Source organism: Festucalex cinctus, chromosome 16 (genome assembly GCF_051991245.1).
Source record: "Festucalex cinctus isolate MCC-2025b chromosome 16, RoL_Fcin_1.0, whole genome shotgun sequence".
In the NCBI taxonomy this organism is placed as follows: domain Eukaryota; kingdom Metazoa; phylum Chordata; class Actinopteri; order Syngnathiformes; family Syngnathidae; genus Festucalex; species Festucalex cinctus.
In genome coordinates this window covers 9593037-9609602 of record NC_135426.1, presented here as the reverse complement: position 1 = coordinate 9609602, position 16566 = coordinate 9593037, and the positions used below count along the sequence as shown (strand labels likewise).

Below are 16566 nucleotides of genomic sequence, written 5' to 3'. Positions count from 1 at the left end.
CCGTTCTTGTGTTTAAAACCGCTCACCGCGCACAGGCACTCTTGGCTTTGTTGCGGTTACCATCGCTGATCTGTAATTATTACTGGAAAGGTGGTTTGAGCCTTGCGCGATTTCCTGTTTGGGAGCGTCTCCTGGGGGCCGCGAACTTACCATTCAGCCAGTCAATGCCTGGATGTCACTCGTTTCTCATGCTCCGCAAAGCGCGATTGGCTGGTATCATGCCACATGACAACAGATACCTTCAGTGTTGGCAAAAAAACACTAGGCAGTTTTAGTTTTGCCGGCAATAATATGAAATGGTCAAATTATCGTACATTTCCCGTTTTTTAAGATTATTGATTATACAGAGGGTCAAATTATCGTACAAATACGATAATTATCGTACACCTGGCAACACTGGAGGTGGGACTTCCGTATGTCACACACCTACGCTATTTCCTGTTAGCGACATAGAGATCGAGTCCCACTTCCACCCTTGTACCCTTGAATTGCACGTTCCTGTCAATGAGTGCGTGTGTATAGTGTGTCTGTCTTAGTTCCCCGAAGCATTTCAGAGAATTCATACCACCCTGTAAATGCAGAGAATTGTGTGCCGAGAAACGTTTCTTGGGAGTAATAATATGGCTGCCTCTAGGCTTCAAAAGTCTTAGCCTTTCGGCATACAGTAATATATACAGATCAGTGACTTCACCAAAGTTCCCACAATGCCCAGCGCTTACCTTAGCAGCAGCAGCAAGCTGTCATCATCATGGCGGCAGTGCTCGCGGAGACGTTAGTGGAGCAAAAAAAGGTCCAGGCAGCCCAGATGAACGGCGACGCCGCTGATCGCGAGGACGCCGACCCGGTGGAAGAGGCGGCCGCGAAGAAGAAGAAGAAAAAGAAGAAGAAGAACAAGTCAACTGCGGCCGGTAAGACTGCAAGCAGGCTTAGCTTAGCAAATGCTACCTGTTGGTGGTGCTGCGACAGGGCGGACATTTTTAGAATGTACAAAGCCGGAAACAATTGGGACTTGGCTTCACTATAAAAGAAAATAGCGTTGGATTTGTTTTAAATGTTGGAATTTCTAACGATAAAGAACAGGAAAATCGTTATTACATCTTTTTACAATGTAAATATTTTTTAATACGTTCAATAAGTTAATCATTTAGAAAACAAATCTAACATCGATGTGGCTTATCGTGAAAATTCATCCGGAAGTACATTGTCTTGCAGAGTTTGACTTGACTGTACTTCTTTTTCGCCATGCGGGTAGGGACCACTTTTGGATTTCACATCAGGCCTACCTCCCGGAAAATATCTACTTCGACAACCCGTGACACCCAACGAAATTCACCCAAATATGAACTTTAGTTTGAAAAAAAAAAAAAAGTTTTAACACACCGGTCGGACAACTTTGTCCAACTTTTATTTCCCTGACTCTCCACTCAGTTTTCCGGTTTCGTAGTTCAAAGTTCAATTACGTAATCTTGCCTTACTTCCTTCGTGGATCAAAGTAGTTCAAATCAATAAAGGATCAGCCAATCCGGCGTTAATTTGTGCACATCACTGTCAATGCAAATGAATCCTTGTCATGGCCATGTTCTGTTGAAGACTAAGCAGGTTTCCTTTTCCACATATAAGCATTTTTCAAACCAGTTTGTCTCTTTGCAGGCCCTGAGGGTGACGATGTTGCCCAGGTGACGAAGGAGCTGGAGAAGCAGGTGATGGAGGACAAAGACAAGGAGGAGGAGGATGGCGAGGAAGGTGGGCGTAAAAAAAAACAAAAAAACAAAAAAAACTATTTTTCTTTGCATGTGTTTTAATCTGCCGGTCACCTCACATCTCTCGCCTTTGCAGATGATGGTGAGAACTCAGCAGGGAAGAAAAAGAAGAAGAAAAAGAAGAAGAAGGGTTGTAAGTTGGTGAACCTTCAAAATAAAACATGAAGCAAACTGGTTTGTGATGTTTTTTTGTTTTTTTTTTGGTTTTGTTTCCACCAGCCAAAGGTCAGACCAATCCTCCATCTATTCCCATTTGCGAGCTGTATCCCGGTGGCGCCTTCCCTATCGGACAGGTGTGCGAGTACCCTCCCTCACAGGACGGGTAAGGACACGGATACACTAGGACAATTCTGCGGTGTATTTTTATCTAAAAGCGCACATGTTCTGTGACAGGCGCAGCGCGGCGTGGCGCAGCAGCCACGAAGAGAAGAGAGTGCTGGACAAAGCCAACGAAGAAGTATGGAACGACTTCAGGCAGGCTGCGGAAGCTCACAGGCAGGTCCGGCAGCACGTCAGAGGCTTCCTCAAACCCGGGATGACCATGATTGAAATATGGTGAGGCCACACTCGCTCGCTCTTTTCGTCTTGCGCCGTTTAAACTCACGCTTCCTTGTCCTCCCGCCACACGTCAGCGAGCGTCTGGAGGATTGCTCCCGGAAGCTGATCAAGGAGAACAAGCTGCACGCTGGCCTGGCGTTCCCCACCGGCTGCTCGCTCAACCACTGCGCCGCCCACTACACTCCCAACGCCGGCGACACCACCGTCCTGCAGTACGACGATGTGTGCAAGATTGACTTTGGCACCCACATCAACGGTACAAGGAATAGATTTGCGTTGTCTAAACGGTTGCGCCAAGACACGGCTGTGTCATGTTTGCTGGTGTTTGCAGGGCGAATCATTGACTGTGCCTTCACCGTCACCTTCAACCCAAAGTATGACAAGCTGCTGGAAGCCGTCAAGGATGCCACCAACACCGGGATCAAAGTATGTTTTTATTTTATTTTTTTTAATAAATACACAAAAGTCACATTTGACAGGGTTTTGTCTACCCTCATTGCAGAACGCTGGAATCGACGTACGCCTGTGCGATATCGGGGAAGCTATTCAAGAAGTGATGGAGTCCTATGAGGTGGAGTTGGATGGCAAAACGTACCAAGGTAACACGTTTGCTGCATTCTCTGCAGACATTTTTTGTTGTTGGAATTTAATAACAAGGAATGAGATGGAAGAAAAATTCTTTAACATTTGGGGTCTCCTACCTACGGTATGAATTTCATAACAATCTGACATGCATTATAAAACTCATCACCAGGTGGAGCCATACGTGGATTTTTTGTTGTTGTTTTTTAATACGCCGAAACCCAACATAAAAAATAGGCGAAAATGATAAGTTCTCATACTAACCATCTCAAATGGCTCCAGGCAGGTTCAATGAGGGGCTGGTTGAAAAAAAACCCAACTAAATTTCACTCAATATAGGACCAGATTTGGTTCCACACACTCACATAAGTTTAAATAATATTTTCTAGTGTATCTTAACATATAAGGTGCTTGTTTCCACAGTCAAACCCATCCGAAACCTCAACGGTCATTCCATCGGTCAGTACAGGATACACGCTGGAAAGACGGTGCCCATCGTCAAAGGAGGAGAAGCCATTAAAATGGAGGTGGGCTTCAAAAGCAGGACAAACTTGTTTTTTTCTTCATAAAAGTTTCCTGAAGATTTTGACTTTGTGGGCAGGAAGGCGAGGTGTATGCCATCGAAACATTTGGCAGCACGGGCAAAGGTGTAGTCCATGACGACATGGAGTGCTCACACTACATGAAGAACTTTGACGTGGGCCATGTGCCCATCAGGTTGGCTCCCCCCCCCCCACTTTTTTTTTTTTTTTTTTTGCATCACGACTGGACATCTCTTTTTATGAATAGCTATTCATTAGAAGATGCATTTTATGACAAGTAGATTTCTTTTTTTTTTTTACTTGATTTTAATAATCATGTTTCCCCTGCCCCTTTTTATTATTTTATGAAATGTATTTGAAAATAGATTTCAGGATTATATAGTTAGTTATTTTGCTTAAATTTGTTATATTTTGTGAGAAAAAATATTGTATTAATTTCAATACATTTAAATCAAGATTATGAATTATACTAACGGAAAGTTTGAGTGGGAAATTAATTATTATTATTTTTTGGGTAATTGTGTAATTTATAGGCTTTGAAATTAAAATACATTTAATGCCATATAAATTGAATCAGAATTAAGATGAATTTATGTTCTGGGAAAATAACTGCACAAAAAACGAAAACATCAATTAATTTATGTATTTACTGTTTAACTTTGTTCTTGTGTTATTCATTGCATAGAACTTTGCTTTACACCTTTTTTGTAATATTTATCTGTATTAGTTATACTTAAGTAATTGTAAAATGTTATACATTTATTTTATTTTTTACTATTCCTCTCTGGCTCATTTGTTTTACATTTTATTTGTCAAAGTTTATATATTTAAAATTAATTGTTAAATTGATTAGAAAAAAATACTGTTACATAACGAACATTTAGTACATCCAAATAAATGAAGAAAAAATAAAAAACGAAAACAAGAGCACAAATGTACCGAAAATTGGCACCATTGAGTACCGGTATCGATTCCCAGGTACTGAGTATCGGGACAGTATCGGTTCATATGTGAAAGGTACCCATCCCTATTAATTAAAACTGTTCTGATCTTGGGGGGAAAAAAAAAAAGTGTGACTGAAAAGGTCAAAACTGACCTGCCTTCCTTTGGCAGGCTCCCGCGGGCCAAGCACCTCCTGAACGTGATCAACGAGAACTTCGGCACGCTGGCGTTCTGCCGCCGCTGGCTGGACCGCCTGGGCGAGAGCAAGTACCTGATGGCCCTGAAGAACCTGTGCGACTTGGGCATCGTGGACCCCTACCCGCCGCTGTGCGACACCAAGGGCTGCTACACGGCGCAGTTCGAGCACACCATCCTGCTCAGGCCCACCTGCAAGGAGGTGGTGAGCCGTGGCGACGACTACTGAACGGCCACGCTCGCTCGCACGCACGCACAAACACCATCCACAGACAGATGAAACGGCAAGGACTTGCTTTCTGACACTTTTCTATCCGTTCTTCTCCCGGTTAAATATGCAGCAAGGTTTCGGTTTCGTATTTGCCCGAGATGGAAAACTGTGAACTGCTTTCCCGCACGTCAAACTTGGATCAAGTATGTTTGGGTGGCTGCATTCAGTACGTTTGGCTTCTATCGCTAACAGCAGGGAATGAATGCCTCGCTTCCCGTTTTCAACTCCCTGGAATGTTTTTGTAAGGAAAACAAAAAATTAAAATAATTTGCTCATCTATGCCCGATTGTCCTTAGACTACTTTACATGCGCAAGCATTGACCAGATGGAAGTTTTTGTACAAAAGTGGAAAAATATTCTCATTTTATTGAGGTAAATTTCTCTAGAAAAAAAGTGAGGTAACAATTTGCATAGTGCTACAAACAAATGGAGTAGGAGCTGATGATAAACTGTGCTTTTTGTTTTTATACAGCGTCCTCCCACATGAAGGTAAAAATCTCTGGGGTGTATGCTCCATTAAATACAATCAATCCCCATCTGTATATAAAAAAAAAATTGCAGGTGGTGTTGAATCAGGAATTGGGAAATACATTCCTCAGTTAAAATATTTGGCCTATAAAAATAGATCCATAAAAAAAGGGCACTTTACTGTCAAGGATAGAACAAGATAACCTAAAAGTGGGACTTTCAGGTCCTGCCTGTATACAAACAAACAAAAACTAAAAACATTGAGTTAGCAGGACTTGCGTTTGTGTGCCAGGCCAGCCTCTCTCAACAACAACTGTACACTTGAAGAAGCGACATCGTTCGCGCCGTACACCAAAAAGTCCTGGCCTACAGGGGCCGATCTTTGTCCTGAGTGACCCTCTGCGTGTAGAAAAGGATGTAGGCCTGCGCTCGGCACACCTCGTCCACGGAACACACGCTCATCTTGGAGTCGTTGCAGTGGACCCAGAAACCTGAAAGCAAGTCGCCCGCCACATTAACCAGGAGAAATGGAACAATTGGGTGTTCCACAGGGTTCAATTCTGGGGCCTCTGCTCTTTTCATTGGATCTGCTGCCCCTGGGTTCAATCTTAAGGAAACAGGGGTGGCTCTTTTAAAGTACTCGATAAATATTAGTGATTTTGTTTTTTTGGGGGGGGTTCTAAGGCTGGTGCAGATACCGATTATTAGTAGTCAAGGAGGCCAATAACCGATATGTCAAGCCGATAATCATTTGCAGTAAAAGAGAAAATATTAGCGTCTTAAAAAACAATCTTTTAATTTTAAACCTGTAAAAATTGACAGATTTGTTTAAAAATTATAACAAAAATGAAGGCGCTACCAGGGTCGTCAGCATGCGTTTTAAGACTAAGACTAAGACGTTTTAAAAACTAAGCAAGTAAATAGTTCCCTAAAATTTGACTGGAAGTAGTTTTCTAAAATTTCAACCTAATTTAAAAAGTGGAGTTCCCAGTGTCAGCATCATTTTTTTTTTTTTTTATGTAGTGGAAATATAAATAGATCCATAATTAAAAAGTTCCTGTATCTCACTGAGCGACAAATGCATGCGAATGTAGCTCATTTTGGGTTTTCGTCAGGGTTCAAAAGATTTTCGCGGTAAAAAATTGTCTGAATATGTTTGAAATGTGCTTACAAGTAAAAACTGTTTGTGAAAACCTTACAAATCCTGATAAAAAAAAAAAAACTAAATTCGCTCTGTTCGCAAGCATTCACCGCTCAGTTGAGATAGCAACTTTATCTGCCTTCAGATTCATAAAAAGGCCGATGCCAATATTTATCAAAATGCCAATTATCGGCACAGATATTGCCGGTCTATTCCTAATAAATATATAGCTGAGTGATGGCAGTCACTGTGTTCTTGTTTAAAAAAAAAAAAAAAAACTCACCTCCCGCCGAGTTGTAGCAGTAGGCGGTGTAGTGGCCCGAACCGAAGCCTTTCCCATGATGCATCACCACAGCAGACAGCTCGTAGAGGAAGTGCTTGGCCCGGGGGGAACCCGGTGCGACGGAGGGCTCACCGCAGCAGTACGGCTCCATGTTGAGGAGCTGGTCGAAGCTCACGTGGACGCCGATCTTCTCCCGGTGGTTCCGACCGGACCACCTGAGCACATTTCCAAAATGTAATTATTCAGATGGTTTTTTTCCCCCCTTTTATTTAACAAATGAGGGGGCTAAAATGTCATGAAAGGTCTTATAAAGTCCAAATTTGGCAGACAGATCCACGCACAAAATGGCGGCGTGGGAACACGGTGGTGGTCCTACCTGAAGCGTTTGAGGTGGAGCCGCAGCACCTGAGGCAGCTTGTGGATCATCAGCTGTTTTTGTGCTTCTGTGAGGAGGACCGCTTTGGACAAAGACCGCCTTCGTGTAGCTAGTCAACAACGTGAAGAAGAAAAAGGAACACATTCAGTTATTAGTGTCTTGGTAAAAGGCTCAAGAACCACATAAAAAAAGCAAATTAGGGGTGTCAAAATCAGTGCATTAATTTTGAGTTCATTTAAAGTTCCATTAATGTCACCATTTTTTTTAATGTGCGTTTAATGAGCACCCCGTAGTCGTAAAGCCCGAACTGGGGTCAAATTGTATTTTACAATTTTAAAAATGTAAAGCATTTTATAATGTTAAAGATGCGATAGTTCTTAATATGAAAAGAAAAATGCACTGAGCTGTCATCACAAATTCAAATATGCCATCTAGTGGCAGAAAAATGAGCAACACAAATCAATATCACATTTTTTTTAAACAGTACAAGTTTATCTTTTTAATTTTAACTAAATTTCATTTATTATTATGAAATCAGTTACTGTATTAATGACTAAAAGATGCAGCCATATTAGTTTAAAGGGATACTTTACTTGTTTAGCCATTTTTGGCAGCCAAACAATATTTCGTCTATAATACATTTGATATTTTCATTATTTTTCATATGCAATTAATACCTTTAAAAATACATTTTGCAACTTGCAGTCAAGTGAAAATGACATCACAATGTGCTCAGAGCTCAGGTAACCAATCACAGCTCAGCTTGTGAATGTCACATGACCAAACCTAGAAAATAGGTGGGCTGTGATTGGTCGTTAACTGAACACTGAGCACTTGATGTAATTTTCAGTCGACAAGTGGCAAAATTGTTTTTTAAAAGTATGAGTTGTATGTGAAAAATAATTAAAGTATCAAATTAATTATACACAAATTATAAACTTTTTATTGCTATAATGGGTTAAATAAGTGAAGTATCCCTTTAACATTGTTTCCACTTTTATTTTAACAAGAGTATGAAAACTTAGGGAAAAAAATATTGTACATTTTATTGCACATATAGAACAGATATAAAATTTGCAATTAATCATGAGTTAACTATTGAAGTCATGCGATTAATTAGGATTAAAATTTTTAAATCTAAATCTTTTTCAACCAAATCTATTTTCTTGAATTTGGAGATTTATTGAGAACATGTACAATTGACTGCAATTGGCTGGCAACCAGTCCAGGGTGTCCCCCGCCTACTGCCCAAAGCCAGCTGAGATAGGCTCCAGCACCCCCTGCAACCCTTGTGAGGAATAAACGGTCAAGGAAATGGATGGATGGATGGATGGATGGATGGATGGATAGATGGATAGATGGATGGATGTACAATTGAAAGAAAATAGTTGCTGGTGGTGTTGGCGTACTCACAGTTGCAATGGTCGCAGGCGTAGATGTTGCCCTCCAGCGCTTCAGTCTCGGTGAATTTGGCCAACATTTCGGTGAGGTGACAGGGGGCTTGCGTGGCCGACTCGCGGCTGCTGTTGCTGTGGTAGCGCTCGGGGAATTCCAGCGACAGGTCCCAGAAGGGCTCGACCGTGTTGGAGCGATGCTCGCAGGACACGCACGTCACCTGCCGGGAAAAGATGGGAAATGTCGTTCAACAACACCGACCAGGCCAAGCCTTCAGATTGGAGTCGCAAGATTAGCATTCAGGCTGCAGTTATTAGATAGTTTCACGAGGGGTGTCAAAATGAGTACAATAATTTGAGTTAATTTAAAGTTCCTTTAATGCCACTTATTTTTTTTAATGGCCACCCCTTACTTGGAAAGCATGTACTGGGGGAATTCCAAGCGCAATGCAGCCGACACATCCACGTCAAAATTTAGCAATAATAAATGTAATAATAATGCATATATTTGTGGAAACTGGGGTCAAGTTGTATTTTACAATTTTAAAAATGTGCAGAATTTCACACGTTGCTCCATGTTAAAGATGAGATAACTCTTAATATGAACAGAAAAATGTCACCAACATCTTACAAATACAATTATCCCATCAAGTGGCAAAAAATGACCTCAACATAAATCATACGTTTTCGACAGTACAGTACATCTTTTTAATTTTAACTCAACCTTATGAATTATTATGAAATTGCTGTATCAATGATTAAATGATGAGGCGGCACGGTAGTCGAGTGGTTAGCACGTCCGCTTCCCAGTTCTGAGGTCTCCGGTTCGAGTCCAGGCTCGGACCTTCCTGGGTGGAGTTTGCATGTTCTCCCCGTGCCCGCGTGGGTCTTCTCCGGGTACTCCGGTCTCCTCCCACATTCCAAAGACATGCATGGCAGGTTAATTGGGCGCTCCGAATTGTCCCTAGGTGTGCGTGTGAGTGTGGATGGTTGTTCGTCTCTGTGTGCCCTGCAATTGGTTGGCAACCAGTCCAGGGTGTCCCCCGCCTACTGCCCAGAGCCAGCTGAGATAGGCGCCAGCAGCCCCCGCGACCCTTGTGAGGAATAAGCGGTCAAGAAAATGGATGGATGGATGATTAAATGATGCAGCCATATTTCTATTAGTTTAAAAAAAAATTCCACTGTTAAAATCTTAGAACAGATATAAACTTTGTAACTCGTGAGTTAACGGTTGAAGTCATGCAATCACAATTAAAAATTTGAATCGCCTGAAACCCCTAATTTTTACATTAGTTGAGAAATTGGATAAAAATTGATTTTATCTTTGATAAAACTTGATTTTATCTTTGAGTTTGAATGAGTGGCTCCAAAGTAGGTGGGGAAAAAAAAATCTTAAAAGGGAAGAACACCCAATACTGCATTTGTGGAATATTAATTAATCAGAAAAATCTACTTGTTTTGATCAATCTCAGGGGCAGCCATTTTGTCAATTACCGTCGACTGAAAATGACATCACAGTTGCTCAGGCAACGACCAACTAAAGCTCACCTGTGTTTTTCTGAAACCGAGCTGTGATTGGTTGTTACCCGAGACCTGAGCAACATTGATGTAATTTTCACTGGACAGCAAGTGGCAAAATGGCCGCCTTCTAGTTCTAATATTGATGATCTAAAAAAAAAAAACACGAAAAAAACAAACTGGGTTAAAAAATAAATAAGAAAGAAAAAGGGGTAAAAAAAAAAAAAAGAATCAAAAGAGAAGAAAAAAGAAAAACAGAAAAAAAAAAACTCATTACTAACAAATTAACATTATTATCATCCCAAATACCATATTTAGGCTCGTGGGGCTGCACAGAACATATCAAGATTTGATTTTGCGCGTCACCTGGCTCAGGAGCTGTCCGTGAAAGATGGTGTTGACCACACTGAGGACCTGCTTGATGAGTCGTTTCTGCGTGTGGGGCACGTCGGCGCTGGGCGCGTGCGCGCCCGTGCTCTCCAGTTCCCGCTGCACCTTGTCCAGCAGCTCGCACAGGAACTCCTGCGCGTCCTGCTGCGCGTAGCCGCGGAACGCCGGGATGAGCTGCCACACCGAGTGCAGCATGGCGAACGGCGACACAAGCGCCCACTTGCCCGACCACATGACCTGGAAGAGGGTGTGCAGCTCGTGGCACAGCGAGATGTGCTTCGAGCTCGGTTCTTTGGGCTGGATCAGCTCCATGCTGCGGCCCCGCGAGGCGCCGCCGCTCAGCCCCGCCCCCGCCGGCTTCCTGTGGGGCGAGCGGGACGAGGGCTCGGCCGCCAGCTGGCCGTGTACGGCCGACGCCAGCAGCTCCAGTGCCTGCACCAGGTCCAGGCGCAGGAAGCACTCCCTGAAGACGTGCAGGTGGCTCAGCACCTGCAGGTAGTGTTGATTTTGTCAACAAAAACTAAACAAAAATAATTGTTTCAACACACATTTTTCACCGGAGTAAAACTTGCATTAACTCATTCACTCCCAGCCATTTTCATTGAAGCAACCCCCTTTGCTCCCAGCTGTTTTACTGGATTTTGACTGATTTTGCAAGGCCCACAGAATATTGTGTTCTATTGCTATAAAAACATGGCACCTACCAAAAGAAAGATTCAAATCTCTTCTTTCTTCTGTTTCTGTTTTGCAGCAATTAGCATTAGAATATAGCTAAGTTTCATCATTATTCACAAATCTGTTTAAAACTGTGGGGAAAACAGCTAGTTGCAACATGGCTCTGGTTGATCTCTTATACTCTGCTGTCACCTGCTGGCCGTTTTTGTAATAACTGCCATTGCTTCAACCGTTCTCTTCAGTTCAGAGGCTGCATCAAAACCTTTTGTATGCGGTATAATTAAAAACAAAAAAACGCATAAAAATTAAAATAAAACATTTATGTTTTTGGGAGTAAATGAGCAAATAAACAATAACTGTGACTAAATCAGTATGCATTTTCGTCAACGAATTAAGATGAGACGAAAATGTCCTTCACTTAAAAACTGGACTAAATTCTACAGACATTTTATTTCATGAACAAAAATTAGATGTCTGTGACAGTGTCGTGTGACACACAGCACTGCTAACTAATGCTGGCTAACTTCCTAGCTAACCGCATGGAGCCATGTAGCCACTGTAATTATGTGTGGTTGTTTTTCATCAAAATGTTGAGAACATTTTATCTGAAATAGTTTTAGCTCCGAAAAAGTTAAATATAATCTGCTGACAAATTAAATATACAGGGGTAAAAAAAAATGGTTGTCCTGACTAAAACTAAACTAAAACGTTGACAGTTTCAGTGTGACTGAAATTGGACTACAACTGAGAATAATTTAAAAATGGCAGACAAAATTAACACTACCTGCAGGATGGAGTTCATGTAGCACGTGTTGCCCAGGTTGCGCAGGCCCGTCACACCGGGGGTGACGGTGGGGCGCCTTTTCAACGGAGAGCCGCCCTCTTTGGTGGCCTGCTTTCGACAGGCGGCGATTTTGGTGGAGGTTTTGCATTTGCCGGCAGCTGACGAACGACGCTTGGATTTGGATCGAGTCTTCCTGAAGCTCTTCTTCGTTGCGGCGGCACTCAGAGAGCGCAGCTCTGACGCCTTTTTGGCCGCTTCCGTGGCGGCGTCCAACGCTCTCTGAGTCCTCCGGCGTAAGCGGAGGCTCTTCCTCAGCGGGGCGTTCTCCAGCTGCTCCTGCAGTTGCCTCTTGAGCACCCGCCTGCGTTCCCTGACCTCCCGTTTCTGCTCCGCCTGCTCCTCGCGCCGCCTCTCCTCCTCCTGCCTGGCCCGGCCGCAACCCGTCAGCCCGAACCAGAGGCGGAAGACGCGGCCCATCAGCGTGTGGCGGCGGTGCCAAAGAGCGGTGAACATGCGGTCCTCGTCGCGCAGCTGCAACTCGCGGGCGCTGCAGGGCGAGGGTGCGTCGGCGGCCGAGCGGAGGGTGCGCCCGCTGCGTGTGGTCACCTCGTAGCGTTGGCTCTGGATGGCGGCGAGGGTGCCGCGTAGCAGCTTGAGGTCTCCCGTGGCGTTGTCGTTCAGGACGTAGTCGTCGCACAGGTAGCAGAAGACGTAGAGCTCGTTGACCTCCATGGCCAGCGGGTGGCGCTGTTGCTTGAAGTGCTGCAGGGCGTGCTCCTCGATGTAGCGGCCGCACGCCACGTGAGCGCAGCCCAGGCAGGCCCAGATGGACTCGCTGGTGTTGCAGTCCACGCAGTGCCACTTCTGCGGGTTGAGGATGGAATGATCCGGAGCCAGCCGCAGGCGCCCCACGTGCTTGCAGCGGTCCATCATTCAAAGCTGACGCCTGCCGGCACGTGTCACGCTGGCTTCATATCACCATGGCGACGAGAAGGGGCACCCTTGCAGGGCATGTTGATGTCTACCAAGGTCAAGAAACAGTTTTAGGATACTTTCTTATGAGAAATTGACCAACATAAAAGCACCCAATTTCACTTCATTTTATTCTACAGCTGTGTTGTGACATTTTTCTAATAAAAGCTTTAAGGTTGGTAAGAAACTCTACTCAGAAGAGCTTTAAAGTTTAGCCAGTGGTAGACTTCCCGGAGAAAAAGAAGACAAGTTATTTAAAGCTACTGAACGCAGAAAATTCCATTTTGAATCGCTCCTTTTTTTTTTTTTTTTTTTCTTTTTTTTTTTAACTGCACACGACGTCATGTCCGCAGACGTACGGGAAGTTCAAAGTCAAAAAAGGCTATTGTAAAGATATTTTTGGCCAAATTGTTACAGAAAGCAGCTTTAATTAAAATCCCAGAAGACTGAAAAAGCAGAGAGCATCGGTCCTATCAAACCTTTACCAGTTAAGGAAAAAAAAAACGTGATTCTCTCCTTGTCAGCATGACTCAGGGCCGATCGTCCGACAAACAACTTTTATGAGATGCAAGCAGTCGCAACTCCAACGTTTCACCTGACTCAGAGACATTATACACTGGGAGGGTATTTAATCAGTAACTACTCTGCCAGTGGCTGGCTCATAGTTCTTGGTTTGTATCAGTGATTGACTGGCAACTAGTCCAGGGTGTGTTCCAGCTCACGCCCAAGTTGCAACCGTAACAAAGTGAATATTTTGCCGCGACTACCAACTCTCCTGCGAGCACTATTTTGCTGTAAATCGCACGTGAACTGGGCGTTATGGTTAGGGCTGGGCGATACGGCCAAAAAAATAAAATCTTGATTTTTTTTTCAATCATTCTGGACGATTACGATTTTTATCCCAAAATATTTAAAGGATTCATTTATTCAAAAATAAATCCTGTGCCAAATGTTCAGACAATATTGTATACTGTACTGATTTTAAATCAGTTTTTTTTAACGTAAACTTAACATTCATAGCTTGCTTAAATCCCTCAATTAAGTAGGTAGTAACTGTTGTAAACACATATTGTAATCCAGCATTCTGCCACTTGTGCAAAAATACAGCTCACAATAACATTTGGATATAACAGGTTTTTAATAAAACAGAAGAGTTGGATCCATTTATTTATATGAATCTGGATTTAGCTCATTTTCAACAATTTGTTTTTTAAAATGACGAATTAATTCAATTTGTCCAGCACTAGTACTTAGGGCTAGCCTGGTAATAACGATAAGACCTCGGTGCCAAAAACAAAATAAAAACTTTGTGAAAAGAAACAAAAGGGATGGAGCGAGGTTTTTGTTTTGATTTGTTTTTAAACAAACTGTATTCACCAATCTTAATTCACTACCAAACAGCAGGTACATCAACAAGTGCTTTCAACGGGGATGAAGCGAGGTCGGAACCAACGCACAACAGTACATGACTCGGTCCGGCGATTGACCAATCAGAGACCTTCACGGCAAAATAACGCAAGAAGCAGAGCTGCCGGTCAAGGCAAAATATCCGCTGCCCAACCCTAATGAGGACAAGCAAACCGACACTGGAAGGACTGAATCATTAAAACCACACAACAATGGGGTATATGCCACGGAAGAGGCGGGACGTGATTTTGCACATCAGTTTATTTCCGGTCCTGGTTGCGAACGCGCAACCGAGGGGCACAAAGTCGGAAGCACAAAAAACACACACACACACACACACAAAAAAAAGTAGTTTTGACAGACGCAGCACACGCGTCGCAAACCGAACCGGAAACAAACTGTTGTGCAAAAAACATTCCCGCCTCTTCCGTGGCATATACCCCATTGCATCTATCAATCCATCCATTTTCTTGACCGCTTATTCCTCACAAGGGCCGCCGGGGGTGCTGGCGCCTATCTCAGCTGGCTCTGGGCAGTAGGCGGGGTATACCCGGACTGGTTGCCAGCCAATCGCAGGGCACACAGAGACGAACAACCATCCACGCTCACAAGCACACCTAGAGACAATTCGGAGCCCATTGTATCTAATGTTTGGGAAATTACGCAGGGTGACGAGTGGCAACAAGTTGGAAAACAACTGCCACTAATGGGTTGCGCTCCAGTCAACAATTTTAACGCCTATTACGACGCAAGATGATATTTTCTCCTAAATCGAATGCAAATTCAGCCTGCCACTCAGCCACACAATATCAACAAGAGTGCACAAAACTAGGATTAAATAAAGCAGCGTGTAGTAAACAAACACTCAAATCAAGCGCCGACAGAAAAACTGACGCAAACGATTGCATAGTCAAAATATGTCACACGCAAGGAAAAGTACAAGGGATTTCCACATTTTGTCACATTATGTCACGACTGCCTAGCGAGCATGCTATGCTATCTTTAGCTGGGGTAGCTAGCTTAATGCCAGCAAATTTCGACTCCGAAACCATCATTACCGCGGTTCGTTCAGGTCGTTAGCCGGGTTAGTAGGCGAACATTTCGGAATCAAAAAGCAACAAGAAACATACCGAGCTTCGCTTCTACTTGACACTCAATGCTGTGCGTTTATTACAACACGGAGGGTCGCCATCTTGTCAAGCAGCTGTCGCGTGGTTGAGGGCAAGCGCGTGCACGAGAACTCACCTTCTTTTCCACATTATTTTTGTTTTGATGGTACAGTCATTTATTATGCGAGTTGTCGATTACACTCACAACCACCAAGCGACCATGTTGCCGCAAGTTGAAAGTATTTTTACGTGATTAAAAATATGAGTCCAAAATAAAAGCAAACATTGATTTAACAAAATATTTTCTCCTCGTGTTTGTCGCTCAGCTAACTATTGGGCCGAATACGTTGCAGTGACCCGTTTGAACACTAGGGGGGGGGGGGGGGGGGTTTCATCAAGCTGTAATGAAATAATTACCTAATCAAAATTAAACTATGTTCTTTAAGCATGCTATCTACGGATGTCCATTCGAAAAAAAAAAAAAGTATCAAACATGATTGTTTCATAGAATTATTATTTTTTTTTAATCATTTCCACTATCATATTACTCACAAATATATTTAGTGATTGTCCAAAATGACAATCCACATTTGTCGGTACAGTATTTGTTTTATAAATGGTTTTCCACTAATCATAGTTACGTACACCTACGCAATGTCAGCAAACCCACGTGCGGAAAGTGAAGAGTTAAAGGAACCCTGACTGTAATGACAACTTTGCTCCATGGGATTTATTTGGTTGTTACTAACGTAACTATGACATTCATTTTTAAAAAATCATTTCCAGTTTAATTAAGTTTTGCAAAAATTATTTGTACATACGCTGCCATTGTTTGCGACGTAGAATGACGCTGATCTCTCAAAGCAAAACGGTGCGATTGGATGTGGCCCTCCCCCACGCCGTGCTCTCGTCAATCGCCGGACGTAATCAGACTTTGACTTTGCTTTAAAGAAAGGGAAGCCTGTGTTACACTTACACCAGGGCTAGAGGGTAACTCGGGAGTGGATTTTCACTCCCACAGTAAAAATCCTATCCCGTCCTAGTCCCAAATAATAAATAATAATCCTGTCTGTCCCACTCCAGGTGAAAACGACAAATAAGTTGCAATGAAAACATGAACTGAAAGAGACCTTGTCCGTTAATAAAAAAAATAAAATAAATAAATAAATAAATAAAAATAACAAAAAATTGCCCAACTT

At 43.0% G+C, this 16566-nt stretch overlaps 2 protein-coding genes across 5 annotated transcripts; one reads left to right on the top strand and one right to left on the bottom strand.

Moving 5' to 3' along the window:
- Nucleotides 1-435: 435 nt before the first annotated feature.
- LOC144003591 (methionine aminopeptidase 2-like) lies at nt 436-5129 on the top strand. The gene is made up of 11 exons (XM_077500012.1): nt 436-908; nt 1651-1743; nt 1837-1893; nt 1980-2082; nt 2154-2315; nt 2393-2574; nt 2650-2744; nt 2821-2917; nt 3324-3427; nt 3502-3617; nt 4556-5129. Exons 1-11 carry the CDS (start codon nt 749-751, stop codon nt 4806-4808), a joined length of 1422 nt encoding a protein of 473 aa, XP_077356138.1. The 5' UTR covers nt 436-748; the 3' UTR covers nt 4809-5129.
- Nucleotides 5130-5182: 53 nt separating this feature from the next.
- usp44 (ubiquitin specific peptidase 44) lies at nt 5183-16510 on the bottom strand. Of its 4 annotated transcripts, none has more exons than XM_077500006.1 (7): nt 16189-16510; nt 11886-12900; nt 10397-10915; nt 8532-8733; nt 7119-7227; nt 6743-6957; nt 5183-5809 (listed from the first exon to the last, which is right to left on the bottom strand). In XM_077500006.1, exons 2-7 carry the CDS (start codon nt 12810-12812, stop codon nt 5685-5687), a joined length of 2097 nt encoding a protein of 698 aa, XP_077356132.1. In that variant the 5' UTR covers nt 12813-12900; nt 16189-16510; the 3' UTR covers nt 5183-5684. The 4 variants fall into 4 exon arrangements, with proteins under 4 accessions (XP_077356132.1, XP_077356133.1, XP_077356131.1 ...); XM_077500007.1 differs by lacking the exon at nt 16189-16510 and adding an exon at nt 15504-15707; XM_077500005.1 differs by lacking the exon at nt 16189-16510 and adding an exon at nt 15389-15497.
- Between the last annotated feature and the right edge of the window lie 56 nt (nt 16511-16566).